This window comes from Theobroma cacao, chromosome 9 (assembly GCF_053813885.1).
Source record: "Theobroma cacao isolate CCN51 chromosome 9, ASM5381388v1, whole genome shotgun sequence".
Classification (NCBI taxonomy): Eukaryota; Viridiplantae; Streptophyta; class Magnoliopsida; order Malvales; family Malvaceae; genus Theobroma; species Theobroma cacao.
The window spans coordinates 46,636,221-46,663,955 of record NC_142647.1 but is presented as its reverse complement, the minus strand read 5'-3'; the positions used below and the strand labels follow the sequence as shown (position 1 = coordinate 46,663,955).

General features: G+C 36.4%; 2 protein-coding genes across 4 annotated transcripts; one reads left to right on the top strand and one right to left on the bottom strand.

The window, feature by feature from the left end:
- The first annotated feature begins 692 nt into the window (after positions 1-692).
- On the top strand, positions 693-13,839 carry LOC18590414 (AP-2 complex subunit alpha-1-like). Its single transcript, XM_007015913.3, has 27 exons — positions 693-1,130; positions 3,070-3,201; positions 3,884-4,009; positions 4,625-4,687; positions 4,767-4,864; positions 4,958-5,165; positions 5,439-5,510; positions 5,594-5,686; positions 6,258-6,359; positions 6,498-6,595; positions 7,079-7,160; positions 7,288-7,376; positions 7,505-7,610; positions 7,715-7,780; positions 9,296-9,402; positions 9,493-9,597; positions 9,737-9,857; positions 9,977-10,168; positions 10,294-10,530; positions 11,262-11,342; positions 11,505-11,669; positions 11,797-11,883; positions 11,976-12,101; positions 12,416-12,496; positions 12,571-12,642; positions 13,032-13,111; positions 13,192-13,839. Exons 1-27 carry the CDS (start codon positions 999-1,001, stop codon positions 13,343-13,345), a joined length of 3,075 nt encoding a protein of 1,024 aa, XP_007015975.3. The 5' UTR covers positions 693-998; the 3' UTR covers positions 13,346-13,839.
- A 666-nt stretch (positions 13,840-14,505) lies between these two features.
- LOC18590413 (PHD finger family protein) lies at positions 14,506-23,734 on the bottom strand. 3 transcript variants are annotated; one of them, XM_018127730.2, is made up of 10 exons: positions 23,561-23,734; positions 22,399-23,411; positions 21,242-21,946; positions 19,708-20,947; positions 18,663-18,951; positions 18,431-18,555; positions 17,853-18,319; positions 17,715-17,743; positions 16,073-16,582; positions 14,506-15,968 (listed from the first exon to the last, which is right to left on the bottom strand). In XM_018127730.2, the coding sequence occupies exons 2-10, from the start codon at positions 23,247-23,249 to the stop codon at positions 15,004-15,006; spliced, it is 5,181 nt and encodes a 1,726-aa protein (XP_017983219.2). In that variant the 5' UTR covers positions 23,250-23,411; positions 23,561-23,734; the 3' UTR covers positions 14,506-15,003. The 3 variants fall into 3 exon arrangements, with proteins under 3 accessions (XP_017983219.2, XP_007015971.3, XP_088665903.1); XM_007015909.3 differs by lacking the exon at positions 23,561-23,734 and having other exon boundaries at positions 22,399-23,524; XM_088809777.1 differs by lacking the exon at positions 23,561-23,734 and having other exon boundaries at positions 21,242-21,891; positions 22,399-22,538.
- Positions 23,735-27,735: the final 4,001 nt, after the last annotated feature.

Here is a 27,735-nt window from a genome sequence, read left to right as displayed (position 1 = left end):
AAAAAGGAATCGTTGTTGCATTGCAAAAGATTTAACTTTTAATGACTGAATTTCGCTGATAAACTCTTGATTTAATGAGATAATCAACTATTTATATACGTAGCATATATTAGATTTGAACTTGAGCCATGCAATCACTTAAATTTTTTTTGTTTAAAAAATAAGAATGATTATATGCAATTATGGGCAGTAAAGTTGGTCAAGTTCACCTGTTAAGCATCAATAACCGATGACGTTATGGAGTGGAATGATGCAATGAAATTAAGAAGGTTTCATTATGATTTTAAATTTTACTATCAAAGAAAAACGTTTTAATCAAGCTGTTAATCGATCTTATACCGGGTTTTTATGAATACGATTCACACTTGAATTCTTATTATTTGCAATACTAATTTGTTCTTATGCTAATGGAACAAGCATCTAAATATAAATGTCTTGTCTTTTCATTCTAGCAAATATAATAGTAATCACAAAATGCTAAGCAAATAAATCCAAGTTAACAATATCGGCAGTCCACTAGGCCTTCAAAGTGAAAACCCAAGGTAAATGGATTCAAATTTTCAAAATGAAAGGAGTAATTGTGGGCCCAAGTCCATTCTACCAAAACCGCAAATTTGGAACCCGACCCGGATAAATTCAATTAAAAGAAAAGAGAGAAGGTAATTAAGAAATTAAAATAAATGAGTAAAATAAAAGTCGTCTCCAGCTCCTTACGACGGCTTTTTCCAAATTTTGTTCCTCAGTCCACCTTGTCCCTTTCTCTCTCTTTCTCTCCTTAGATCAAACCAAATATTTTCCCCTCCTTTCTTTTACAATTCCATTTCGAAATTTCCTATTTTGGTTTTCCACACCTCATTTTTGCCTTCAAATTTTTGTTTTCTTTTTTCTATATGCGGGATCGATTTCGCCGTTGCCGTTGAAAGAAAGGAGAGAAAGATCTGGACAATTGAGAGGCAGATCCAAAAGGAAGAAGAGGTGGATCTGATCGGTCAAGCGGGATGGCAATGCACGGGATGAGAGGGCTCTCGGTTTTCATTAGCGACATTCGAAATTGCCAGAACAAAGAGCAAGAACGATTACGTGTCGATAAAGAGCTCGGCAACGTCCGTACTCGCTTCAAAAATGAAAAGGTTAGGAGTTCAGAGAAAAATTTTTCAAGGTTTTTTTTTAATCTAAATGCCATGTTTAGAAAACGATCGGACTTACTTTTAAGTTTTAAGTGCTTCCAGTAGAATTTGTTTTTAATATAGAAAACGGTGAACTTTATTTTATATTATTTTTGTTAATTAGATGTTGTTGGTATTTTGAATTTTTGTGAGCGCAAATTGTGAGCTAAGTTAAGCTAGGGTTTATCATTGTGTTAGCTAATTTCTTTTTAATTTTTTAAATTAAAAAACTAGCTAATTACGTCTATAATAACTTTTTGATTAAAAATTTATGCATTTGTAAACGCTATAAAGTGTGTCAATTTTTCGATGGGGGTAGGCTATATATGCCCAGCTTACAAAAAAATAAATTTCTCATAATTTTAATAGGAACAGAGTTCCACATCGTTTCAGAACAGTAATGGCTGCTGTATGAATGAGAAAAATGACTATCTTTATAAGCTTTTACAGTCACATTTCTTCTGACTAAACCTATGCGGTAGCCCCATTTGAAATGTTAGTGGTAGTATTGGATCTCATTCCTGAAGAATTCTAACAATTTTTGCGAATCCTATGTTAAGCAAAACTCCACTCAGTGTTATTAGATAGTATGGTGCTTGCTAGTCCTGAGAAACTCATACAACTTGAGTTTCCAGTTGAAGGCCATTAGCGTAGTATTGAACCTTCGAAATGTGTATATACCATAGTACCGTAGTAGGCACCGTCAGTCTGTAGCATTTCAATATTCTAATTGAAGAAGCCTATCACAATTATTAAGAGAATAGACTATATATTGACCAGTTGGAATTAAATAAGTTTCTTGTGAGAAGTTTCCGCAATCTGACTGCTGAATGAGTTCCTGGAATCCTTTTGAAGAGTCAGTGCTCACCAGTTCAGCTGTGAGGCGAGGAAGATTATGTTGATTGTATGTTCATGCGGAATCATGTTTAACAAGCCAAACATTTGAACTATGTTGTTAAAATTTTAAAATTGTATAGGTTAGTGAGGATATAATCTACTAAGATGTGTTTCGATAAAGTTGTTGAACTTATCAATTCCCTGGCATGTTTGATTGCAAATATTTATATTCCTTTTTATTTGGATTTTATAAATCTGGCTTTTTATTGATAGTTAGACGAGGTCCCTGGAGCCTTTGATTTATAGTGTCTCTGTTTCTCCTCCATCTCTCCTAACCTTCCCCCTGTGGGCACATTCTTATGTGGTCCTTATATGGGCTTTTTCCATTTACATTCCCCTATCATGTTCAATTTTGAAGGTAAAAACACAAAACTTCTCAACCTGATGAACTTTCTCTGTTCCCCTTCCTCTGACAGTAGTTAAATTTTATAGTATTTTGTTTTTGTGCTCACAAGTTGTATACCACCAAGTTTCTTAAAGCTTTTGCCTTATCGGGAAATTTTATTCCATAATTTTCAAATTATCATCATCTTAATAGTTTTGTTGTCTTTGATTCTCATGGAGATTCATACAAATCAATTCTAGTCACAGTAAGGAACCCAAATTTCATTTGCTTTTTTCACATTGAGTGTTTGCTCCAGCTTTGAACATGCTAGAATATAGGGATGCACTCTGTTATTCAGGAATCTTTATATTTGTCTACATTAGGGCTGTTGGGTGAATTTCAACTGAGTCTCCAGCTCCAAGTAAGCAGCCTTGTTATTATATGAATTTTCCTTTTTTTATTAGTTGCTTTTGTAGTCACCTATTAGGGAGGAGTTTAGCTCATTCTTTCGTGTGAAAAGTAAATCCTAGAGCCAAATTTTTCCAAACACTGTCATTCACTCTAGAAACTCTTAATTGGAACCTTTTAGTGCCTTTTTAGGTGACAAGTGAGTAGGTCCTTTTAGTGTCTTACCGAGAGGAATGTGCAGTTTCTTATTCAAAGTTCATGTTCTTCTGACAGGGATTGAGTCCATATGAGAAGAAGAAATATGTTTGGAAAATGCTTTATATTTACATGCTGGGTTATGATGTTGATTTTGGTCACATGGAAGCTGTTTCTTTGATATCTGCACCAAAGTATCCAGAAAAGCAGGTACGATTCATTTTGTTTTTCTTTTATTATGAGTAGTAGCGCATTTAAGAGACGCTCAATGGAGGGCACAACCTATTGGACTAATTCTTTACAAATGACATCCTGCTCAAGAGCCTGAAAGAAGACAAAACCTGAAAAGTTGTATAACAATGGCCTAAAGTGTTATAATCATTTCCTCCTTTCCCCTAAGAAAGAAAGACAAGAAAAGGGCCATGAAAACTTAAATGTATAAAGAGCTAACAAAATAACATGTTGAGATGTCTCAGCTTTGTTTCACTACTTAGAATCTGTAGTACCATGAAAGCTTTATCCTTTATACTCGTATCAATTATTGCTACATGTAACAAGTCTCCTGCAACAATAAAGCTGGCAAGTGTTGATACTGTCTAAGCAGTATAGTTAACCATCATAGTATAGCATCCCAATCTCTGACAGTATTTGAATGGGGCTGTATGATATCAAATAAAGGATTTATTATGGAAGCTTGGATAAAATATGGATCGGGTACTCTTGCAACTTTTTCACAGAATTGAGCTTATTGGGTTATCTAGTCAATAAAAGATAATAGTTCTCATGCTGTGAATGGTTGATACTGAAATCTGTGCATTTCCATTTTCTCTATTTTCACAAGTATTTTTCTCTGTGGTTTATTTAACTTATATTCTCCTATAATTGGCTGCAGGTTGGATACATTGTGACATCATGTTTGCTCAATGAGAATCATGATTTTCTGAGACTAGCAATCAACACCGTACGCAATGATATAATTGGTCGAAATGAGACTTTCCAGTGCCTAGCATTAACTATGGTAAGGGAAAAAGAAACTGCTTGAGCTTCTGTACGTCATCCACATAATTAGAATGGGATAGAATTGTTTCTGATTTACAACGTCAAACAGGTACCCTACAAACTTAATGGAGATGCATGTGGAAAGTAGGATTTAGTCTGTGACATATGATTGAGAGTTTGCTTTTTTCTTTTCTCTCTTTTCTCTAGAGAAGTTTTATTCACTTTTCTATGTACTGTTCATTACTTTGTAATTTATATTGTAGCTCTTTGTTCCTGGATCTCTAATAGGTGATTCTATTATTTTTATTTGTTAATTTCATGCCAAATGGAACTCAGTGTTTTGTTGCTTTGTGCCTTGGATGTTGCTTTATAGTCTTTAGCCTTTTTTCTTTTTTTGATAGATTAGTCTGTAACGTTTTTTGTTATTGATCTTCTGGTCACTCTTCTGTTACCTTTTTTGGGGGTGATTTATGGACACCTAAGGTTTTCTGTGTTGTTATTCTTTTTTGGTTTTTTGCTCAGCTCCATGTTGTTATTCTTATCCTTTGCTTAGGGTTGCATGTCATCGTCCTCACATTCAGAGCATCACCTCCTTTAACCTTACATTTAACCTTTTCTTGAATTGACTCTGTAGGTTGGGAATATTGGTGGGAGAGAATTTGCTGAGTCTTTGGCACCTGATGTTCAAAAGTTACTTGTGAGATCAACCAGAAACTTGTTAAGTTCAACTGCTTTTTTTAGAAAATAATTAACACTGATAAAATCTGTTATTCCAGCTTTCTAGCAGCTGCAGACCACTTGTACGAAAAAAAGCTGCATTATGTTTGCTGCGCTTATATAGGAAAAATCCTGATGTTGTCAATGTTGATGGCTGGTATGCTATAATGTTAAAAGTTTAATCCCAACTGGCTGTTTTATGATGTTAGTTGTGCTTATTTTGAATTGCTTTTCTTGCCCTATGTTTTAGGGCGGATCGGATGTCGCAGCTTTTAGATGAGCGTGATCTTGGTGTTTTGACCTCTTCTATGAGCCTTCTTGTTGCTTTGGTATCAAATAATCATGAAGCATATTGGACTTGCCTTCCAAAGTGCGTTAAAACATTAGAGCGCCTTGCGAGGAACCAAGATATTCCACAGGAATATACTTACTATGGTATCCCATCTCCCTGGCTTCAGGTTTGTCCTTCTGTTTCACTCTTACAATTTCTACGAATTTGATGCCAAGCTCAGAAAAAAGTTATGGGCCTGGTCTGATTAGTTTGTATATGTTCTAAGTGAATAATTCCTTTATTTCTCTCTTGGATTTGTTTTCTACTAGGCTGCTAGTAATTGTGACCAACTTTTTTCCTATCTCATTTTTGGAGTGGATGACTTTGGTTATTTGTAATTATCATCGACTCATTTTTGGTAAAGCTCATCTTGATGTTTATTATTTTTTTTTTATAACAGGTTAAGACAATGAGGGCCCTCCAGTATTTTCCTACCATTGAAGATCCAAACACCAGAAGAACTTTGTTTGAGGTTTAAACTTTCCCATATATTTCATCTTTTGTTTTTTTTAAGATTATATTTTGATATTGATGGAACTTGAATACTGACTTCAGGTCTTACAACGGATATTAATGGGAACTGATGTCGTGAAAAATGTTAATAAGAACAATGCATCACATGCAGTCCTCTTTGAAGCCCTTGCTCTCGTGAGTTTACTACTGAGCTCTGGTTTTAGCATGTGAAATTTATTATCGAAGGAATTTTTTGACACGTGACTTTATAGAAAAATTTAGTCTGCCAAAAAATCAAATTGATTCATGTATGAAAATTTTGCTTAAATTCACCAAAATTGGTTTTTTTAGATGGGTTTCATGTTTTTTATTATAGGACCAGAAACATTCTGTGTTTTTTTAGCATCCACACATACATTTTCTGTCCATTTGTAAGTATGTATATGAGGTATTATCATATGGTATACAGATGATGATGCATCTCACTCTGCACATGCACATGCAGAAAGAAAAACAGAATGGTTTCGAAGTAGCAACCTACTGTCCACTTACTGGATGATGTTACATTTCTTGGACAAATTATTCCTTGCCTCTTTATTATGATATATTTGTAAGCTACATCACCCCTCTCCCAGTCCCTGTCCGAGCACTTGTACACGTCATATAAAGTTTACAACCATATGCATATGCAACTGTTCTAATTTATCAAGCATGTTTGAACTCTTCTTTCTTACATTGTGTTGTGCATTTGTTGTCCTTATTACAGGTCATGCATCTTGATGCTGAAAAGGAGATGATGTCTCAGTGTGTTGCCCTTCTTGGGAAATTCATAGCTGTTCGCGAACCAAATATTAGATATCTTGGTTTGGTAAGTTAACATATTTACTTAGTTTCTTTTCAGTTGATCATATCTTCAAGCAGTAGCAAATATGTTCATGTGTGCCAAATCAAGATGGTTACCTATAACTTAATGATTTACTTTAGATTTTTAAATGCTTTGTTGCAGGAAAATATGACTAGGATGCTAATGGTTACTGATGTACAAGATATTATCAAAAGACATCAGGCGCAGATCATCACATCATTGAAGGATCCTGATATCAGGTTGAGTTTCTTGGTTTTGCAGTCTTTTTGAGTAATTGATGCCGTTTAAATTGTTTTTGCGATGATTCTTTTTTGTGAATCATTAATATTCAGACTCAAATCTGGGTAACATCCATTATTTGGCCACATATTAGATGTGCCAAAGTGGTGTATGCTGGTTCTTTAACTGCCAAAGTGTTTAAGATAAGAGTGTTTGTAAAAATTCTTGCTTATGCAGTTGAAAAGTTTTGAAATCACCTTAGATTGCTGTCTGTTTTTGACTTCCTCATCTGACTATTCACATTACAAGAGTGTCACTTTATTCAAATCAGAAAACTACATTATGTCTAAAGCCTTTACTCTCGACATATTTATATTAATGGCTTTTACAGCCGTAAGCAGTATTGCACGTAACTTCTATCATGTAAACTCAATTATATGTGCATCAAATTGTATTTTCCTAAGATCCATTTTTGTTGACTAATTCCAATTTGGAATTTGCAGTATCCGTAGGCGTGCTCTTGATTTGCTTTATGGTATGTGTGATGTAACAAATGCAAAGGACATTGTTGAAGAACTATTGCAGGTATTAAAGTCTTGAACATGAAAAAGTTATTACCTTGTATGATTCCTTGAATAATTTATTTTCTGTATAACTATTGAAATGCTGAGGCACAAGATGAGAACATCCCTGACTGTCATCTGTTTATCAGTATCTGAGCACAGCTGATTTTGCAATGCGTGAGGAATTGTCTCTTAAGGCTGCCATTCTTGCAGAGAAGTTTGCTCCTGATTTGTCTTGGTAAGAATGTTGGTGAAATCAGGATACTAGCGGATATGTTTGAGAATGGAAATTTCATAACTCGGAGTTTTCTTTTCTATTGTGTATGCTAACTTGATCAAATGATTAGTTATTATTCCCATTCGCAGGTATGTGGATGTGATCCTTCAGTTGATTGACAAGGCAGGAGATTTTATTAGTGATGACATATGGTTCCGTGTTGTGCAATTTGTTACTAACAACGAGGACCTACAGGTGATCAATAAAGTCTTTAACACAAATAGTGCCGCTTTTTATAACATTAAAATATTCTTCTTCATTTGTTGATTTTTGGGCTGAAACTTTATGTTTATGACCAGCCTTATGCAGCTGCAAAGGTGAAAGAGTATCTTGACAAGCCTGCTGTACACGAGACAATGGTCAAGGTTTGTATAATATGTAGTCTTTTTGCCAGATGAGTTGTGTGGGTGTGGAGAGTAGTGTTTGGTGCATGTGGATGGTTTGACCATTTCATACTAATTTTTTGAATGGCAGTAAACTTTTAGCTTCACTTTTTCGTTCAGGCATTAGGCTCAACATATTTGGAGTCCTTTGGAGATTTTTACCTGTCAAGAATGATGGTTATATTACGGCTTACCTCTCTACAAGTGATTGTCAACAGAATTAGCATAGTTGATTCGTTATCATCACTCAATGCCAATTATAGGGTTATTTTATTCTCAAATTTTGCGGGCATTGGCATTTTTTGACTGATTTTACGTATGTGCTTCTATGTTGCTTTGACTCAAGTGAGAGTGTCAGTACGGGTATGTGTAGTGTCTTATCTGTGAATTGTTCTAAATTTGGGATATGTGGACTAGGGGTCAATAACTAGGATACAGGTACAAGGACTCGTCTATATAAATGTGTGTGTGTGTGTGTGTGTGTGTGTGTGTGTGTTATATTATTATATTATATTATACTATATTCCGCCCTTATTGCTTGTATACTTTAATGTCAGTAATTTAATCCTTTCCTTAACTGATATTACTAGGCCTACAATTATATTATGAAATTGGTTAACAAAAAGTGTTATGTTTGGGTCCCAAAGAAAAATAAAAGCCAAGCAATCGAGGCCCACAAAACAAATAAAAAGGCCCAAGTTCTACTACTAATATTGTGATGTTTAGTATGCCTGGACCAGCCCATATTAGTTCTCACTTATAAATACCGGGAGGCCCAACAGAAGACTCAAGTTCCCCTTTTAATTTTTATTAAATAATAATTGGTAAAATATATTATATTTTTTCATTGTTTTCTCTGCCACTTGGATTGGCCATTCAGTTCCCCTGCTCTCATCTGAGGAATGGGTTCTCAAATGGCCATGATTCTCATTGAGGATGACGACTGGCCTTTTAGGAAAAACTACTTTTGGCTGCACATGTTTGGACTCATCTTTATCTCCAATCCCTCTTTTTTTTTCTTGTTTTTAGAATTTTCTCTGTACCCATCAGGATCTTTTGCTGCACCATATCTGTCCAGGTGCTTAAGTCTTTGACACTATGTTAGATTTCTGGTGATGATCGAACCGATTTAGCCCAATTCGTGCCATTACTTGCTCAGCATGTCTGCCAAATCTGACCCATATCCCGTGTCCTTGTTGGTAGTGCATCATGTTGACACGGGTAGGTAGCAAAAAATGCCGAGTCCGAGCAACATAGATGTGCACCATGCTGCATTAAGTATGGCTGAGCTTTTCTCTTGTTTGTTCATTAAGCAAATTTAATCAGATTTCATTTATTCATTTTAATCACTTCTAAAATTTTGATTTTGTTTGGCACTAAATTACTTAGATACATATATATACATGCATACATACATACATACATACATACATGCATACACATATATATCAGGGTTAGAGATATAAAAGTGTTTTGGAATTTGTATGTATCGAACAGGTCAGTGCTTATATTCTTGGAGAATACAGCCACCTTCTGGGTAGACGGCCTGGGTGTAGTCCTAAAGAAATCTTCAGCATCATACATGAGAAGCTTCCTACAGTATCGTAAGAGCCTTTAAACATTGATCCCTTCTGGTTGGTTAATATTTGCTTTTCTATTATTTTCCGTATCTTATAATGGATATCATGTTTCAGGACTACTACCATTCCTATTCTTTTATCGGCTTATGCTAAGATCTTAATGCACGGTCAACCACCAGATCAAGAACTGCAAAATCAGATTTGCGCAATATTCAATAAGTAAGATTTACTTTTGCATATTTTTCTCTCTGATTGGTCAAATCTCATTTATAATCTGTTTGAAATTTGAAAATATTCGGTTTTTTACCATTAAAGTAATGTGATTTGCTTTAACACAATTTTGGAATTGGTAACTCAGATATGAGAGTTGCATTGATGCCGAGATACAACAACGAGCTGTTGAATATTTTGCATTAAGTCAGAAAGGTGCTGCTCTAATGGATATATTGGCTGAAATGCCTAAATTTCCTGAACGTCAGGTGTGTGTACTTTGCAAATATTCATTTAGAACCTACCTGCTCCAGCATTTAGTTGCAGGTAGCCTATGTATGTCTTGATTCAAGCAATGGTTAACTGTGTTCTTGTCCTCAATTTACAGTCTGCGTTGATCAAAAAGGCAGAAGATGCTGAGGTTGACGCTGCAGAGCAAAGTGCTATCAAGTTGCGTGCTCAACAGCAAACATCAAATGCTCTAGTCGTAACTGATCAACTCCCTGCTAATGGGGCACCACCACCAGTTCCTGTTGGCGCGCTTACACTTGTAAAGGTGCCCAGCATGACCAGTGATGAGGTTAGTTCTTTTTGAATTCTAGTGGCTACTTTCGTTCTAGGTTTTTGACACACACAAACATACATACATATATTGCATTTTTTCAAGTCTTATTTGGACTAATATGTATTTGGTTATCTTGGCAGGATCATAGTTCAACAGACCTAGCTTTGTCTCACGAAAATGGGATTTTAAGCAAAGTAGATCCTCAACCTCCTTCAGCAGATCTCCTTGGTGATCTTTTGGCCCCACTGGCTATTGAAGGCCCTCCTGGTGATACTGTTCAATCTGAGCACAATTCTGTCTCCGGATTGGAAGGTGGTCCAGATGCAGTGGATGGTTCAGCCATAGTTGCTATAGAAGAGCAGACAAATACGGTTCAGGTAATGGCTTCTCATATTGTAATGTTTACCCATGGCCAAATCTCTTCTTCCAAATTCAAAAATGAGAGTAGAACCTTGATGTGGTTTATTTTCAATAACAAAGCAAGTTGTTTGTGATTTACTGTTCTACTCATGGTGAGGAAAAAAACTGGGAAATTTTATTTGCGATGCCACCTTGTTAGACCAACTCTAACCCACTGCTTAAAAAATTATGCAGCAGTTTTTGATGACTCCATCCCTCACTTTTTCTAGTTGATGGGTTGCTGGCTGCTTTTGTGCTGGGGCACAGCTTTGTTTCTTTAGTTCTCTCTTCTTTTATCTATTATCAAAAAGAAAGCAATGTTTTTCTCCTGGTGTTTTGTAAAGAAGATGAATTTTGGGGGATTGTATTATTGTCTGCCACCTTAGGAAAAGTTGTTCCCCATGCTTTTCAGCTGTTATTGCCAATGTTATGTCTTGCCTATCTGTTCTTAGTTTCTTTATTGTTTGATTATAATTCCCCCTTTTTCTCTTAACAAATCCTTTAGTTTTAGTAGAGAGCTTTTTTCCAATTCTTTTCAGTGTACTGAATTGTTGCTATACCCCACAATAAACTGTTGAGTGCAGTGCAACAGATTTTTCCTAACAGACATTAAAAAGTTTAGTCATTATTAAATTTGCATGATGTTTCTAATAAATGTTGCAGTGTTATTATAAGTTTTACTGGTTGATTTTACTACTTGCATCTGCAGCCAATAGGAAATATTGCTGAAAGATTTCATGCTTTATGCCTGAAAGATAGTGGCGTTCTATATGAGGATCCTTACATTCAGGTATGAACACTTTACGTTTCATGTTCTCTAGTCTTTGTTATCTGCCACTCTATTATTTCCTCAGGTTATTCTCTAGGATACTATTTTGGTTTTTCAAATTGGTATTAAGACTCTTTTAGAAGCTTCCAAAAGTTCTGATTTTCTCACGGAACATGACTTCAGATTGGCATTAAAGCAGAGTGGCGAGCTCATCATGGACGCCTTGTTCTTTTCTTGGGAAACAAAAATACAGCTCCTCTCGTTTCAGTTCAGGCTCTAATATTGCCTCCTGCCCATTTAAAGATGGAGCTTTCGTTAGTGCCTGACACTATACCTCCTCGAGCACAGGTGCAAAGGATTCATTGTGCTTGTAATTATTACTGATTAATGGTTATTGATGAATTTTTTTGGTCATCTTACCCTTTCATTTTCTTTTTTATTATCATTTTTATTGTTTTTCCCATGGATTGTTTAGGTGCAATGCCCACTTGAGGTTGTAAATCTCCGGCCAAGCCGGGATGTAGCTGTTCTCGACTTCTCCTACAAGTTTGCAACCAATATGGTACTTGCAGATATATGACATATCATATACTGTTAAAACACTATGGGCTGGTTAATTTACTATGTCAGAGATCTTATTATTACCTTTTACAGGTTGATGTCAAGCTTCGCCTTCCTGCTGTGTTGAATAAATTTCTTCAGCCAATATCAGTGTCTGCTGAGGAGTTTTTCCCTCAATGGAGATCACTTTCAGGACCACCATTGAAGCTTCAGGAAGTTGTATGTATATTGCTGCCTCCTGTTTTTTTTTTTCTTTTTTTGTTCTTGGGGGGGGGGGTTTACATTAATATGAACAGTTGCATTCTTTAGCTTAATTATACTTTGCTATTGGTGGGTTAGTAGTCCCCATGTTTATCCTTTTTTTATTATTGGAGAGTGCAATACCATGTTTCATATACAGTGTAGACACACCATCACCCGCAGATGTGTGTTGGAGTTTGAACACGCATTTTATAATGAGTCTTGTTCTGTGCATTCTGGCTTGTTTTTACCACTCCCTGACTCCATGTGACCATTTGCTATAAATTGTGCAGGTTAGAGGTGTAAGACCAATGCCTCTTCCAGAAATGGCAAATCTACTCAACAGTTTCCGGCTAATGATTTCTCCAGGGCTTGTAAGTGTTTTCATTTGAATAAACCCTTCTGCCATTTATGTAGGCATTTTTCACCGTTCAATTTTCTGTTTCAGGATCCAAATCCTAATAATCTAGTTGCAAGCACCACCTTCTACTCGGAGAGTACACGTGCCATGCTTTGTTTGGTAAGAAATATACTGTTAAAGCTATATGACTATCTTATTGTAATGATGTAGCTTGGTGATAAATTTGAATGACATGATGACACCTAAGGAACTAATCTTATGCTATTGTTCCTCGTCTGGTAGTCATTTGATCTGTTTGGTTTCGCATTACACATATATTCTGATTTGAATAGATGCTCAATTTGTTCTGAATTTTTTTTCCTCTTTTTTTTGTTCTTTTTTTGCTTTGGCCCCTTTCCATGCCTTTATCTTAGTTGGCCACCCTAATTAAATTCCATATGTAGAGAAATCTAGTATTATAAGTTGCACTCTTGGAGATTATCCATGAGCTTGAACTGCATTAAAGTCTGGTAACAGTCGCTTACAGCCTATCCTTCTGTAATATTCAGGTCAGAATTGAAACAGATCCAGCAGACAGAACCCAGTTGCGAATGACACTTGCTTCTGGCGATCCTACGTTAACATTTGAGTATGTAGCTAAACATCACACCAAGCAAGTTTACTTTAAATTCTTTGGATTGGCAGATTTTTCTTATATTTGATCTGCAGGTTGAAGGAGTTCATCAAGGAACAATTGGTTAGCATTCCAGCAGCTCCTCAGGCACCAATAGCAGCAGCACCACCAGCACCTCCTGCAGCTCAACCAACCCCACAAATACCGGCGAACGATCCTGCTGCTCTACTAGCCGGTTTGCTGGGATGAAACTGAAGATGACTGAATGTGAAGATTTGTTCAATGTACAATGAACCTTGATTTATACAGCGGGCCCACCCATTTGCCCTCACATTAGGAGGTGTATATGGAAATCAATCATGATGCAAGGGCTGGCGGGATCACAGATGAGCTAAATATGTTGTCGGCTTAGTGAAGAAGGGTTGGTCGGGATTTTGTAATTCTTTCTGCGCAATGATATTGTGCCTTGGTGAGTTTCTTTTTTTTAAAAAAAAAAGAATTTTAAAGCCTTTTCTTTTTCCCTTTTTCAGTGTCTTTATGGGGGGGTGAGGGTTTTCTTTTTCTTCATATTTTTTTCTTCCCAGATTTACCGGATTGGTTTCTCTAGTACGATGTCGTAGCATGTAAGATATGGCATGAAGTTAGGATCGGTTGTAACGGTGTATTCGTTTTGTCAATCCAATATATTTTTTTAATAAGATAAAAAGTATAGTGAGGAGAAAAGAACATTTGGATTTTGATCAGATGTAACTTTGTTTTTAATGTGAACCAAGTATCATTTTCAGTTTTGATTCTTCCGCCACGGGAAGTTCGAAGGATACATTCGAAAAAAAATCACCAAGCAACGAAATCTAAGGGCTTGGTCCCAAAAAAATTGCTCATTCGATTAAAAGGATTTTGGTTCACTTTTAATATCACGAATTTTATACAAGAGATGAAGTAGATTTTAAATATATAAAATATAAATTTCTTGTTATGATATGTTTTTGAGTTAGAAGAACGGATCTCCAACACTTGATATCTATAGCATAAGTAAAAAAGGTAGTCTCAGTGGGGCTTTCAGAGTTAATCACGTGGAGGGCAGAGAGAGTGAAAGAAAAAAGATTTGCAGCAAAGGGAGAGAAAGAGGGGTGCAAAGAGGTCAGAGTTAACCACGTGGAGGGCAGATAGAGAGAAAGAGAAAGATGCTGAAGCAAAGAGATGGGGTGCAAAGAGGCCTCGATGCTGTAACTCCGTTACGTGGTCTTTGCTCCAAGCTCAGGAGCGTAGTCTAAGCCATGGAGAGAACGTAATGGACGGTACCATTGCCCATAGCGTACATACAGGTGTATGTTAACACTAACATCAAGTTAGGCGAGGGCTTCTTTTGCAAGGCTCTTGTAAAGAAAGAAAGGGACAAGAAGGCTCCATTGAAGTCTAACATCTTAAATCCTTGTTTATCTTTAAATTTTTGAGACAATACTTTGACTTTGATTTTATACAATAATGCCCATCAGATAAGCACAACAAAGAAAAAAAGCTTTTGCTTATCTGTCAAGATCTACGTAGATATCAGAGACCTTATAAAAAAAAAACCCCTCTTTTTCCCTAGAATTGATGTAGAAAACAATCCATCCAAAACTTGCTCTTCAATGCATCTCTCACCAAACCAACCATCCGGGCCAAAGGATTGGAATGGTCTACTTTTTGATGTCTAAAAGAGCCACACTGATCCAATCAGAGGAAAGCCACTGCAAAATCGGCAGAAGCTTCTTGGCCTCGAGAAACCACAGCTATGGGACATTGGGACTTTGTTTCCTCCATCAATGTACAATCTCAATGACCGGTCTGATAATAACAAAATGTAGCCAGGGGCTCACTTCGCCTCCAAAGATTTAAACCAACAGATACAGCAGACAATCTGAAAACTAGCGCCATTCTCGGCATCGGCCACACCTCCAGCTGCCGCCTTCTGAAGATGACAACTCATCCCAAGGAGAACAATGACTGTGCATCAAAAACCCACAAATGTCACAATAAAGCTCAGGGGCTGGGTTGTTCTGAAGGCACACATGACAATGCGGTGCATTGACATCAGAGTTCTCAGATATCATGGGTTCCACTTGACTACTGAAGGTATCGGTTCCACGATGTTCAGGGACTCCATCCTGTGAAATTGAACCAGATGCATTCTCCAAATTTCTTGACCCATCCCCTGTTGCATCATGTCCATCGACTTGACCACCATCATCAGATGCTAGCAGCTCAGTGAAAGAGAAATAGGTCTGTGGTTCAAACTCCATATCCTCATAGTTAAGACTTTCATAATCAAATAGCAACTCACTTTCAAGGCCATTGCCAGAAACATCCCATTCTGCAAAAGTAAGAGACGTATCCTCCTTGGGCTCCGTATAATTACTAGGTTCAGGCCATGACGATAATTCAACATGTCCAAGATCACCCCCAGCATGACCATCCACTTCTTCCCGCTTCACATGCCTTCTGACAGGTAATTTCTGCAGCCCGGGGCCAGAAGCAGTATTCCACTCAACATCCACTTCTGAATTGTTCTCTGTTATTTGCTCAACTTTTGAAAGGGAGAAAAGAAGAGGATCATTAGCTGATACAAGCTCATGCTCTGTAGAAACGTTACGAGTGATGGGTTTACACTCTTTAAAGTTGGAAATAGTTCCAAAATCAGAGTCTAATACTACACTTCCTTGACCCTGTTTCTGAGGCTTTCCAAGTCGTTTCTTGCGCCTTTGCTCTCTAAGCTCAGGATCCATGTAAGGACACTCAGGTCCTCTTATCCTTCGACACTTGCAACATTTGAATCCAACCAAATCAGAAATCCTTGACTCCTCAAGTTCAACAGCTTCAGCATGGTACCACTCTGCAATGATCACAGAGATTCATCATAAACAAAAAACCAAAAGAACATTTCTAAGAGCAAAAACTTAAAAAAAAATTGACACTAATGATCTACAATATACTTACTCCTGCAAGTTTCACAGTGAATATACATTAGATCAGAATTATAGGGTTGTTCACACAGCTCACAAACAGGCTTCAAAAAGTGGTTATCTGAACCACCCCTTGCGACAATGTTTGCACGTCTGAAGTCAATTCCAGTTTCATCACTGTTCTTTTTCCTCCATATGACCCCCCAATTACACAACTTACTCCGCTTGGTTGCTAAGCCAGAAAGAGAAGCAGATTGCTTAGTATCAGAACTTCTTTCCTGAATTCTGACTGAATTCTCCTTACTTCTGATAGAGGCCAGTGGTTTGATGGGTTGAGCAGAACTTTTAACCTGCATGCCCTTGGTGACTGCTGGTGCACTGAGACAGTCTCGCCCTTGCAAGGGCAAGGGAATAATAGGAGACTTGGTACTGATTTCATTTTGACCAAGAACTTTGGCATGGTAACACTGCTTGCAAATGATCAAACACTCAACTTTCCCATTCATATGCATTGAGCTTAAAGTACAGTCCTGATGACAATAACCTGATCACAAAATGACAAAACAAAATTATCCAGACAGAACATTCAAACACAAATCATACTCTGCAACAATAAACATAAAGGCCCCCACATAGAAAAAACAAACTGCATTCACTATTGGAAGGTTGCTAATTTTGTTGCAAAAATGTAGATATTTTACTCAGTTGCCTTTATCTCTCACATTTTCATTTTTCACACACTGGAAATAAATGGGTTTGGATGGCTATCTGGTTGACCCAATAAGGACCAGATATATGCTTATCACTTTCAGCCCAAGTAAACTATGAATTTTCAGAAGCAACTGCTTGTAGGTGATCATCAATTAATATCCTTTTCCCCTGACTCCAAATTTTCCAAGAAAAAAACAAATTCACTGTCAGAATAAACCATAGGGACAAGTTTCCCATGGCCCAAGACTGCTCATAAATTAGTCAACTGCTAGAAGAGTCACAAGAAAGTTATAAGACAGTTTCAGATTTCAGGTTTTTCTATTTCCACTCATGAAGCTACTAACTAATTGCTGTTTAGATTCATTTATCATGCAGCTCTTGATAAATTTTTATATCTAAAGCCCACCAATACTATTAAACAGGATAGGATGATCACTTATATAATGCAACGTTAGCATGAAATTCTCACAATGGTACTATTTATCTGACGAGACTATTTCACAATAAAATCACTTCCTTCACCGAAAAATGTAAACCTAAACCCAAAATTGCAGGCAGCACATCCCTCAAACATGCAAAGTGCAAACTTCCTGTAATGTTGCATAGAAAATGAACATACAATGAAAATATCAAAAGTCAATTACACACATACAAACAAATAAAGACCTATAAATAATGGGGACCCTACCCGGGCTACCTTTCTCCTAGATTACTTATAAAAGGATTGCTTGTATTTTTCAGTTTATAAGTTAATTGCAAAAATAATAAGTACAACTGGATTATGCAGAAAAAAAATTAGGCAGAGAGCCTAGCAAGCTACATGAATTTATGAACTTAATTCTCATAGATAGATGCTGAAAAATATTAGAAAAGATAATTTTAGGAACCCCAAGATAAAACTGAGGAATATTGACTTTCAATAGAAAAGATAATTTCGAAGATATTCTAATGAATGATTAGCATACCTTGGCAAGTCCCACACTTGACTGCATTCCTGCTTGATCGAATAAGAAAAATGATAAATAAGCCTAAAGCAAGCAGGTGGAGAAAACAGAAATTTGAATATTAACAAAAATAACATGAACAAAGTATAAGATAATTACCTCAGTAAAACATCCATTTGACATGAAGCACAATAACACTTCTCCAACTTATCTCTCTTGGATGTCAGATAAGCAAATATATTCCTACGGGAAGCTTTCAACTGCCTTCTTTGTAACTCAGATAACTCACTGGATGCCTTCTTAACTGATGGCAAACCCACATTACTCATTTTTTCTTCATATTCTTTGATCAAATATAAAGGGATGTGTGTTATAAGAAACCAATATTTCTCCTTTCTGTCTTCAGTTTGATCGATGTCAATTATGTTCTTCATGACACGTGAAGGAAGATGCTTTTGATTTCCAAAAGCAACTCCATATTGGATCTTGTTTTCCACGGATTTCTTATCACAGATAATTGCATTTCTAAAAACAGATGCTTCTGTCTCTGTACCTTTTCCATCCGGAATGTTATGCTCAGGACGTACAAGATCATTCCATCGCACATGAAGGTCTAGGTATCTAACCTGATCCAAAGCCCAGTTCAATTTTGTTAGACTTCCTGATAATCAAGTATGATGTACACACAGAATATTGCAAGGAATGGTTCATTCAAACATAGTAATTTAATGACAAACCTGAAGTGCAAGCTGTGCAGCATTCTTACTCCTTTCAACTGCAGCTCTCCAAATTAATTGTCTACTTCGTTTAGGAATCTCGGAATCATCAACATAATTAATACCAGAAATCTTTCTCACGCCACCTAATAAGTCATGAAATAATAACTCTGTTATTTTCTTCACTTTCACCAATTTTACTATTATAAAGTTGAAAACTGAACTTTGTGTCTCTCATAGACACCAAAGATACCTTGTTGTGCTGCTTTTCTAACCATTGAGCCAGGCAAAATGGCTTTCTGGAATATATGGGTTGATAACTTCCCGCCACGCCACCAATCAAAACTTTTATCATCACAGTCGTCAGCTGTAACTTCAGATGCAACAGACTGTTTCCTACGCCGCCTTCCACCTGGTCCACGTTTCTGTGGCAATCCCACAGTGAATGAAGTGCTTTGAATCACAGAAGAGTCTACTAACCAATCATCCATTAGCTTGATCCAGTCCACCAAAAGAGCAATAACGGAGATGTTTTCCTCAAGCTGAAAATGGAAACCATAAACCACATCAACCAAAATATAGAGAATGTATTCTCAATGATAAATCCATAATGGTAACCAATATATCTAGTACATCTGGAACGAGTACCGAATACAGCAAATGGCATCTCATCAAATTACACGCATTAGCTTACTACTTCAAATAAGTTACAAGGACACAAGGGTTGCAAAAAAGTCTAAATTAGTAATTGAGAGATGGAAACCAAAGGATGCTATATAAATATTTTAACAACCAAAGACAAATAGAGACAAAGTGATATAGCAGGAAAGGAAGAGGGAGCAAAACAATTAATATGTCTATGGCCTTCCTAAACTATAAGTCATTGAGAAGTGGATAAAAGTGAGGACAGACAGGCTAACTGCAAACCAAGCATGTTCTGCAAAGAAGAAATGAATGATAACAATTGTAGAAACTATTATGGTTCTCATAACCTATTAATCCAAAGTTTAAATTAGTAAGAAACCAACTATAAATTGGTTAAAGAACATGATAAAACTAATAATCTACAGGTAAATAAGCTCACACCTACCACATCGGTTAAAGTCCTAAAATAATCCAAATTTAAAGTAAAACCTAAAGAAACAATTGGGAAAAAAAACTTTTATGTAAAGGTGACAAAAGATCAGGCTGACAGTATGCCAGAAAATCTTGACCACAAAAAATCGGGGGAAATCAAGATAAAGTGCTACAGCAGATAAATAAGAAGGAAATTAGTTAAAAATATTTGTACAACTCACTTCAAGCAAGAGGGCTTTTATTGCACTACATGTTGAAGCTTCTTCCATTTTTGAACGCCATTGTTTCCGATAACTTGGGCTTAAGAATGGGCCAGTTACAAAACCACGTAAACCCTCCTCCATGTATACAATATATGTCGCAATACTAGGAAGACTACCCTCTCCATTCTTTAAAATAGGAAGGCCAATAAGGATCTTATTGGCACTTCTAGTGGCAGTGGAGACAGCAGAGTTTAACATGCATCCTCTCCTGCTTGATGCAGGGGCCTTGCAAGAATAACACCAGCCACACCTTTCCCTTGGAACATCCAACAACTTCTTTTCAGCACTTGGCCAGAAAAATCGTGACGCTGCCAATGAGAAAGCTTTTATTTGCAAGAAAATGTTACTTGTAGATGTGACTTTTCTGGCACTGCCTGATTTGTTTAGCTCAGAAACCTGACTTTCCTCTGATGAAAGAACAGCCAGCTTAGCAGATGCAATAGCAGCAAAATGCCCATGAATATAGTGATTTACATAAACATGTGGTTTAAAAGAAATCCCCATGTATGTATAATCAACTGTTGAATTTCTTGCATCGCTTGCAATACCAACATGATTTCCTGCTATGCTCCGGCAGAACATATTTGCTTGAAAATAGATACTATTTACTGGTCCACCATAACTGTCACTACTGTTTCCCCCCGAGGCACATGAATTATGATCTATCACACCTGATCTGTCAACTAAGCTTTGGTGGGTAACATCAGATGCAGCTTGCTGGCTAGCCGAAGCAGCAGACATGGCAGACTCAATATAAATTTGCTCAGATAGCTTCTTATTCATTGGAGGATAATCCTTCCCTCCCATTGTCCCACTATTGCTCAAAAAGCCAGGAAGGTCAGCTTGTTTCATTGCATCCACAGAAGAATCTGGACAGGAAACTCCCACATTGCTTCCACTGAAACTAATTGTATTCTCAGCATCAACTGAATCCAAAAATTTGTGACTTTCCTTTCCAGAAGGCAGAGGTGATCTAGTAGAAATCTTTGCATGTTCCTTTCTATTTGCTACATTGCCACCCATTTCAAGTGGAGAGAATAGATTTTCTGGGATATTCCAATAGTGTATAATGGCTTTGCATATATCAAAGTATAATGTTTTATGTTGAATGGATGAAAAAAGCACCTGGAGGACTTTTGGAATGTCATTCAGATTGTAGTATCTGAGATATGACTCAGTGTCAGGGGAAGCCTTGAGCCTGCAATTATCAATTTGAAATTGTGAATAAAAATTTAGAAACAGTGAATAACTAATCCAAATCAGAAAAGGAGGCATCAGAGAGCAACTTAAGTCAAAGGATGAAAGAACATGAACAAGCAACTTAACATGATGAAACACTCTTCAAATATGCTGACAATTAAATAATAGAACATAAAATCATCAGAGAACAATTTCAAGTCACAGACAAGAATGTGTTGACCTGAGCTTGACAAACAGGAAATATTACTAGTGTAGAAAAGTGGAATAAGAAATAGTAGGTTTAAAAGCTTACACCAGCAAGTGATTACAAGTACCCAAGAAGACTTGCCCATATAAATCAACACCAAAAAGTTCTGCTCCTCTAAGTGATGTGTTTACTGTAATTGCTGGTCCCATTTTATCAATTGCACATTCTGGACAATACCAGGCCCCTTCAGGTATGTACATTTTCATGACCCCTATACATCTCGAATGATATGCCGATGGACACCCATCACAACAAAGCAATGTCCCATCCATGCCACAAAGACGGCAATCATCACTATTTCCATCCACATCAGCATCAACACCAGCATTCCCTACCGCACTTCTGAAACCCAAAGAATATGTTCTAGAAGATGACTTGACCTCATGGCTTTCTGCAATGATCTCCATTGCCTCTCTCTCCTTGCATGCTGAAGTTTTAGAATATCTAGGATGAACCCTTCTAGGCCCATTTTCAGGAGGATCAATCACAACTGCATCAGGATCTGTTCCCACTTCTGTTGCCTCACGCATGTCAATTTCAGCTCTCAGCTCTGCATATGCCAATATGTCATCACATAAGAGTTGTAGAATCATCAACTTTCTGGTCACAGGCAAGGAATAGTACTCTCTCTCAGAGACATCTTCATAAAATCCTTTCCACTCAGGTCCTCTAGCAAATCCCATTACCATAAAATACTGGACCAAATAAACAGGCCAAGTCAGTGTATCGAGCAAGCTCCAATCAAGGCACCTGCAGATAAAGAATGTAACAATTATTTTTTAAATTTCTATTGATGAATTAAGCAAGCATGTTACTTCTTTTGGTTTTTTTTTTTTTTTTTGGAAGGGGGGTTGGGGGAGGGAGGGCGTTGGGATTGGGGCTGGGTATTATGATGCCTTGAAGTCCAAACATCTGTTCTGTTTTAAGGAGAGATCAAAACCACACTTGGTTGCTTTAAAAATGGGAGGAAAAAGTGTAACAATTATATTATTATAAGAATCTGGCAGTTTTCATCACCCAAAAGCATGAGGATTGGAAACAAATGCTGATTTTCTTTCAATTTTTAAGGGCTAAAGGTCCACCTCAGATTAACAAGAAAAATAGCAGTATTGTAGATCATGGAGAAAAACATTTTGCCATAAAAAATCCCAATTATACTAAAACCTAATTACCTAATGATGTGTGAAAACGTATACACATACCTCAAGCATTTTGATGCGAGCTCTGAGCCTTCTAAAGAGACTGTTTCAAGATGACAACTCAATGCCCGCATCAAAGAAACATGAATGGCATCCAATAACGGGTTAGGACCAGAGAAATTCAATGACCCCACAAAATCATCCAACCCAAACGGGCTCAAGAACAAAATGATGCTAAACGACCTTAAAAAACCATAAACAGAAAACAGATGTGAAACACATTCCTCTGGCACACCAATTGTTCCTGAAGAAGGAGGCAGCATTGGGGGTGGAATAACCGGCACCTCAGCCTCCAAGGACAAATCTCTATCGCATGCATGCTCACAGGAATCACTTGAAGAATCCGCATCATCTTCAAGCTGTTCCCCATCATCATTCTCGACTGTCATTCCACCACTCAACTCACTTAAAGCTGAAGTTTCCACACCATCAACCTCTTTTTTTAAAACTTCCACTTTCTTCTTTTCCTCCTCCAACTCACTCTGCTTCTTTAGAATCCTGCTTAACACTAATTCATCTAATCTAACTTTTCTTCTACTCAAATCATCATCAAAATATGACTCTTCTAGAATCAATTCGCGAAGCTCCCCACTTTCCAGATCCTCAAAGTCACCATCCTCATAATCTACTCTATACAAACCTGTATCATAGGAAACAATCTTCCCTAAAAAAACATTTTCCCCAAATTCTTTGAACACGTATCGACCTACGAGGGCCATGGATCTTGTCACCAACGCCCGCTTTTTAGTTTTGGAATTATTAGATTTCGAATCACCAGCGACACTTTCATTTTCTTCTTCCGGTCTCCTACGTTTCCTCGGCCTACCTCTAGGCCTCGGTACCTTAGGCTCCATTGATCGATCGACCCAATTACAGATCGAATCGAGACCTGGATTTGATTAACCTTGTTTCCGAACAGCTCCCTAGGGTTTCCAGAAAACCTATTTTTTCCCGTAACAAGAAACCAATTCGGCTTCGTTTTTTGAGTTTTGAATAATCTAGGGCTCGTGCAGATCCTTTCAAAGAAGTTATAAATAAAGATTAAATAAATCGACGATTTTTAAAAAAATTATTGAATGAAAATTTAATTTTGGAATAAGGAGTTAAGAGTTTAATTTTTTGAGAATAAAAATTAATTATGAGGAAGAACCTTAGAGAGAGATACCTGGTTAGGGTTTCATAACCGCCATTGAAAATTTCTTCTGAGATTTTTGAGGTTTGAGAGAGAGATAGAGAGCCCTAATAGGAGTGAACAACGGCCTCTTTTATCTCGCGTGAGAAAGTGGTACTGACTCAGTAGTCGGTTTGTCAGACAGCGATTTGAACTCGTCCGAGTTGGAGTGTGAAACTTGGAATTTTCCTGTACGGGATTTTTCTTTTTGTACAAAATAGGTGCGATATTCTGCGGACACCCTCACAGTAATGATTTACGAAGAATGTCTAATGCCTTAATGGAATTTTTTACATACAGTTTCAATTGTTATTTTTTAAGGTAGAAATTAAAATATTTAACCTTTTCAAAAAAAAATTAAAATGTACTATGCTTTTATACCAAATCATATTAAATATTTCTTAGTCTAATCAAACATATTAGGAATTTTTTCTTCTATTTACACTTTGGTATAAATTTGATGAAGTAAAAGTATAAAATAAAGCATCTTTTAAATGGATTAAAGTCAAATTGACTATTATTATATAATAGATTAATATTAAATTGTCACTATGTTTTTTATTCAATGATATTTTTACGTAAATAATAAAATTAATAAAAAATTTCCATTTACATTAATAGAATGTTACTACCATTCTATATGTTTTAAAAAAAATCAACGAAATTTAAATTATAGTAATAAAATTGAAATAAAATGACATAATTAAATTTTAAAACATGATATAAAAATAAATTTGACCGTATTCATTTTTTTAAATTATATGTTGTTGTCAAAACTTAAAATGATATTGTAAACATTTCATCATTTTTATATTTAAAGTATCTATTATTACTCATAAAAAAAATCAGTGACTTATCTCATAATTTGTCCAAGATTAATTTCAAATCTAATTATTGAAAATAAAAAATTTTGAATTCTTTGATGATGCAAAATTTTACTTTTTACTTACTAAAATAAAAATTTTAAATATGAAAAAATGTTAATTTTGTTATTTATTTTTTTAAAACGAAATAAAATAAAACTTTTGATGGCTTTAAAATTTTGAGGATGTAAAGAAACAATCATATTGCATGATCATCGTGATTTTAACAACAACAATTGACTATGGTGCCATACAGGCAATGGAATAAGAGTCAACCCAATTGTTTTCAAGGTACAGCAACAAAAGTCAATCCAATTGCACGAAAAAGCCAGATACTAACGTCCATATACGATCCATTCCACCCTTAGCACATGACTGCGGCATTCTTTACTAACTAAAATTGTTCAATAAAAAAATTAAATTAAACACGAGTTGGCAATGAACGAATTGACTCGAGGGCAAAACGAGGCGACTCAGAGTTGTGCCGATTCGTGGATATTCTTAATGACGAGGAAGGTTAGAAAATTGTGGATTGCGCACGCTTTTGTTCTTTATTCACAGGCAGCGAGTATGGGAAAACAAAAATGGGGACACAAAATTATTGTAGCAAAGATGGCGGGAAATTTTCCTTTTAGTGGCATTACCCGCCAAATATATATTTTTTAAATCTTTGAAATTGGAAGTTTAATTAGTCCGTTATTGGCAACGGTCAAGTGGATTAACGTTTAATCTTCTATGATCACCCCTTGGTAAGTTTACTAAATTGGGATAATTGTGGAATATTGAACTTTTTTTATGACCAAATTCAATTATATTATTCATAGAAATCAAAGGTTATATAAGAGGGTAATTTTTTGGTATAATTCTCTTCTTCCTTTTTTTCATGTTATCATGCATAAGAATAAGATTTGATGATACATAATCAAAGATAAAATATTTTTAAAATTTTCACAATTGATTTGATGCAAAATCAAATGTACTTGATACATATGTATAATATTTTTGAATGAAATACCACATAGCTAAAACTCTCATTTTTTTTAAGGTAGTTGTTTTATTATCATCCACTAGCTAGTATGTCATCCAAAAAGTCTTAAACAAAGTTAGTCAAAGACTTTCAATGGCATATAAACTCTAGCTTTGGTAGTTTGATTCCTTGTAGCATTTGGCAATGCAAACACAAAAACAAAACTACCTCAACAGCTATTAGTTCCTTTGGCTATCGACATAGAGCTCAGACTCGCAAAAACCTACAAAAAAAGACTTCAAAAGACATCAACAATAGACCAAAAGCACAAAAAAACCACTTGTTATCTTGCGACCTCATTGACCACAAAAGCAACATCCATATGAACCTTTAGAAAGACCATCGAATCAATGAACAATTAAAGCACCAGACTCAAAATTCAAACAAAATTTGCTACTTCATGAACAAAACAGTTAGAAACAGGAGTCCTGCAAGAAAGAACCAGCAGCAAAACACTAAAAGACATTCCTGTATCTTAAATGTAAAAGCCCGGTGCCACAATCAGAAAGAAAATTGCCCTTAAAGCTGGTCATGCTTCACTTACTTGCTCATCCTCAGCAATAAGAAATCGAATTAATTCTTCTTATCACAATCCTTCAAACCCTTCTTCCACTACTAAAGCACCCCTACAAGACAACAACCAGAGAAAGAGTTGAAAGTGCATTCTCAAGAGAATCTCGCAAAACCAGTTGTAAAAACTGTCCAAAGCAAGTGGTCAATGTTGCTGCTCGGTTGCCCTATTCATCCATACCTCTCTATCCGCTTTTTCCAATTCCATCAATTTTTGAATAACAACTTTGTCTTCTTCATTAAACGCTAACCTTAAGCTTTTGGTCAATTCAAAAATTTATTTTGCCTTGTTTTTGAGTGTCGAGTCACATAATCTCATATCAAAATCCGAAAGCACATCCACATCTTGCAGTTCAAAATCGAAGTCCAACAAATCTCTTTCTTCCTCCATCTGATCCTTCAAACTTCTCTTTTTCTTGCTAGATTTTCTCCCTCTAGGGTTCCCACCTTCATTTTCACTAGTCATTTGCCTACTTTCCAAACCACCTTTCCTCCTTTTGAAGCTCTCTTGCCTGGACCTTTGTTTTGGTGAATATTTCTTGAGGCTATTTTTGCCCTTTTTACTTCTCCGAATTAAAGCTAGTGTGTCATCTTCCTCTTTTAATGAATCTTTTCAAGGCTTTCACCTTTCTCGTGACTAGCATCAAAAGCATTGGTATTGATTTTATCACCTTTCATGAATGTTTGCTCATCCATTTTAGTTTATTGCCTCTCTTGTTCTTTCATCTCATCATGTGATGGTGGTTTATCACACTTCCCAACATTCTTTACCATCAAGCCTCTCTGACCCTATAGTTTACCATCAACGTTACTCTTGAAGATTTTTTTTTCCATTTAAAGGTCTCTCTAATGACCCAAATATTTTTTCCACCTCCAGCCCATCATCTTTTAGGCTGTATCCCCTTTAAACCAGTTCATGTTATTGTTATCAGGAGTAGCACATAACTTATCCTTTGCCCCAATATTCAATAGTGGCCCGCTAGAGGAGTTAATGGATGTGCCTACCTCAGTTGGTCTCTTATTTATTTCATCAGTCGGGCCTTTGCCTACACTTTAGGCCTCCATAAGCTTAAACTCCGCAAGGCATTTCTTCTCTCCTTGTCCCAATGCCAACCCATAATCATACTTGAGTTGACTCATTGATGTGTGATCCTCCATCATTACCTTTTCACCTGCCCAAGACTTCTTTCTCTGTTTCGGATCTGTTGACCCCCCACTTCTAACATTCCCATCAATTTTACTATACCTTGAAATGCTATTCCTCTTTTTCTACCACATAGCCTTCAACCCCTTTGTCAATGAGATCTTGCTTACCTTTTGTCTTTAAATCTTAAACCCCTTTATCAAAAAGTCCCATGTTTATACCTTTTACCTTTGGAGCCGAGCCACTCCCATTCTGTTTATGTAACCTTTTTTATTTTGAAATTTTTTGACCCATCAGATTATCTCATGCTTTGGACCCTCTGCTTGTCAATGTTAATCTCCATCATTGTCGATTGTGTCTCCGTTGACACTCCTCCACGATAAGGCTTACGGAGACTGTCTTGTAGCTCATGGGAATCACCGTTTTTCCCTCTTGCTTGAGTTGTGGGACTGTTTTTCAAGCAAATTTCTTTGTCTTTCGAATACAACTCCAGTAATCCATGATCTTTGTTCCTAGCAATACTAATGCAAACCTTGAAGGTTTTCCCACTAGCTTCAATTTCCAC

Bases quoted from the DNA above. Each gene is read 5' to 3' on its own strand.
- LOC18590413 (XM_018127730.2), bottom strand. From the start codon at position 23,249: ATGGAGCCTAAGGTACCGAGGCCTAGAGGTAGGCCGAGGAAACGTAGG. The intron at 18,952-19,707 runs GTGAGTTGTACA...TTCCATTTTCAG, and splicing joins TAAAAGCCCTCTTGCTTGAA to CTTGAGGAAAACATCTCCGT. The intron at 17,744-17,852 runs GTAATTATCTTA...TCGATCAAGCAG, and splicing joins CAAATGGATGTTTTACTGAG to GAATGCAGTCAAGTGTGGGA.
- LOC18590414 (XM_007015913.3), top strand. From the start codon at position 999: ATGGCAATGCACGGGATGAGAGGGCTCTCGGTTTTCATTAGCGACATT. The intron at 10,169-10,293 runs GTTAGTTCTTTT...TTATCTTGGCAG, and splicing joins CCAGCATGACCAGTGATGAG to GATCATAGTTCAACAGACCT. The intron at 12,102-12,415 runs GTATGTATATTG...TAAATTGTGCAG, and splicing joins CATTGAAGCTTCAGGAAGTT to GTTAGAGGTGTAAGACCAAT.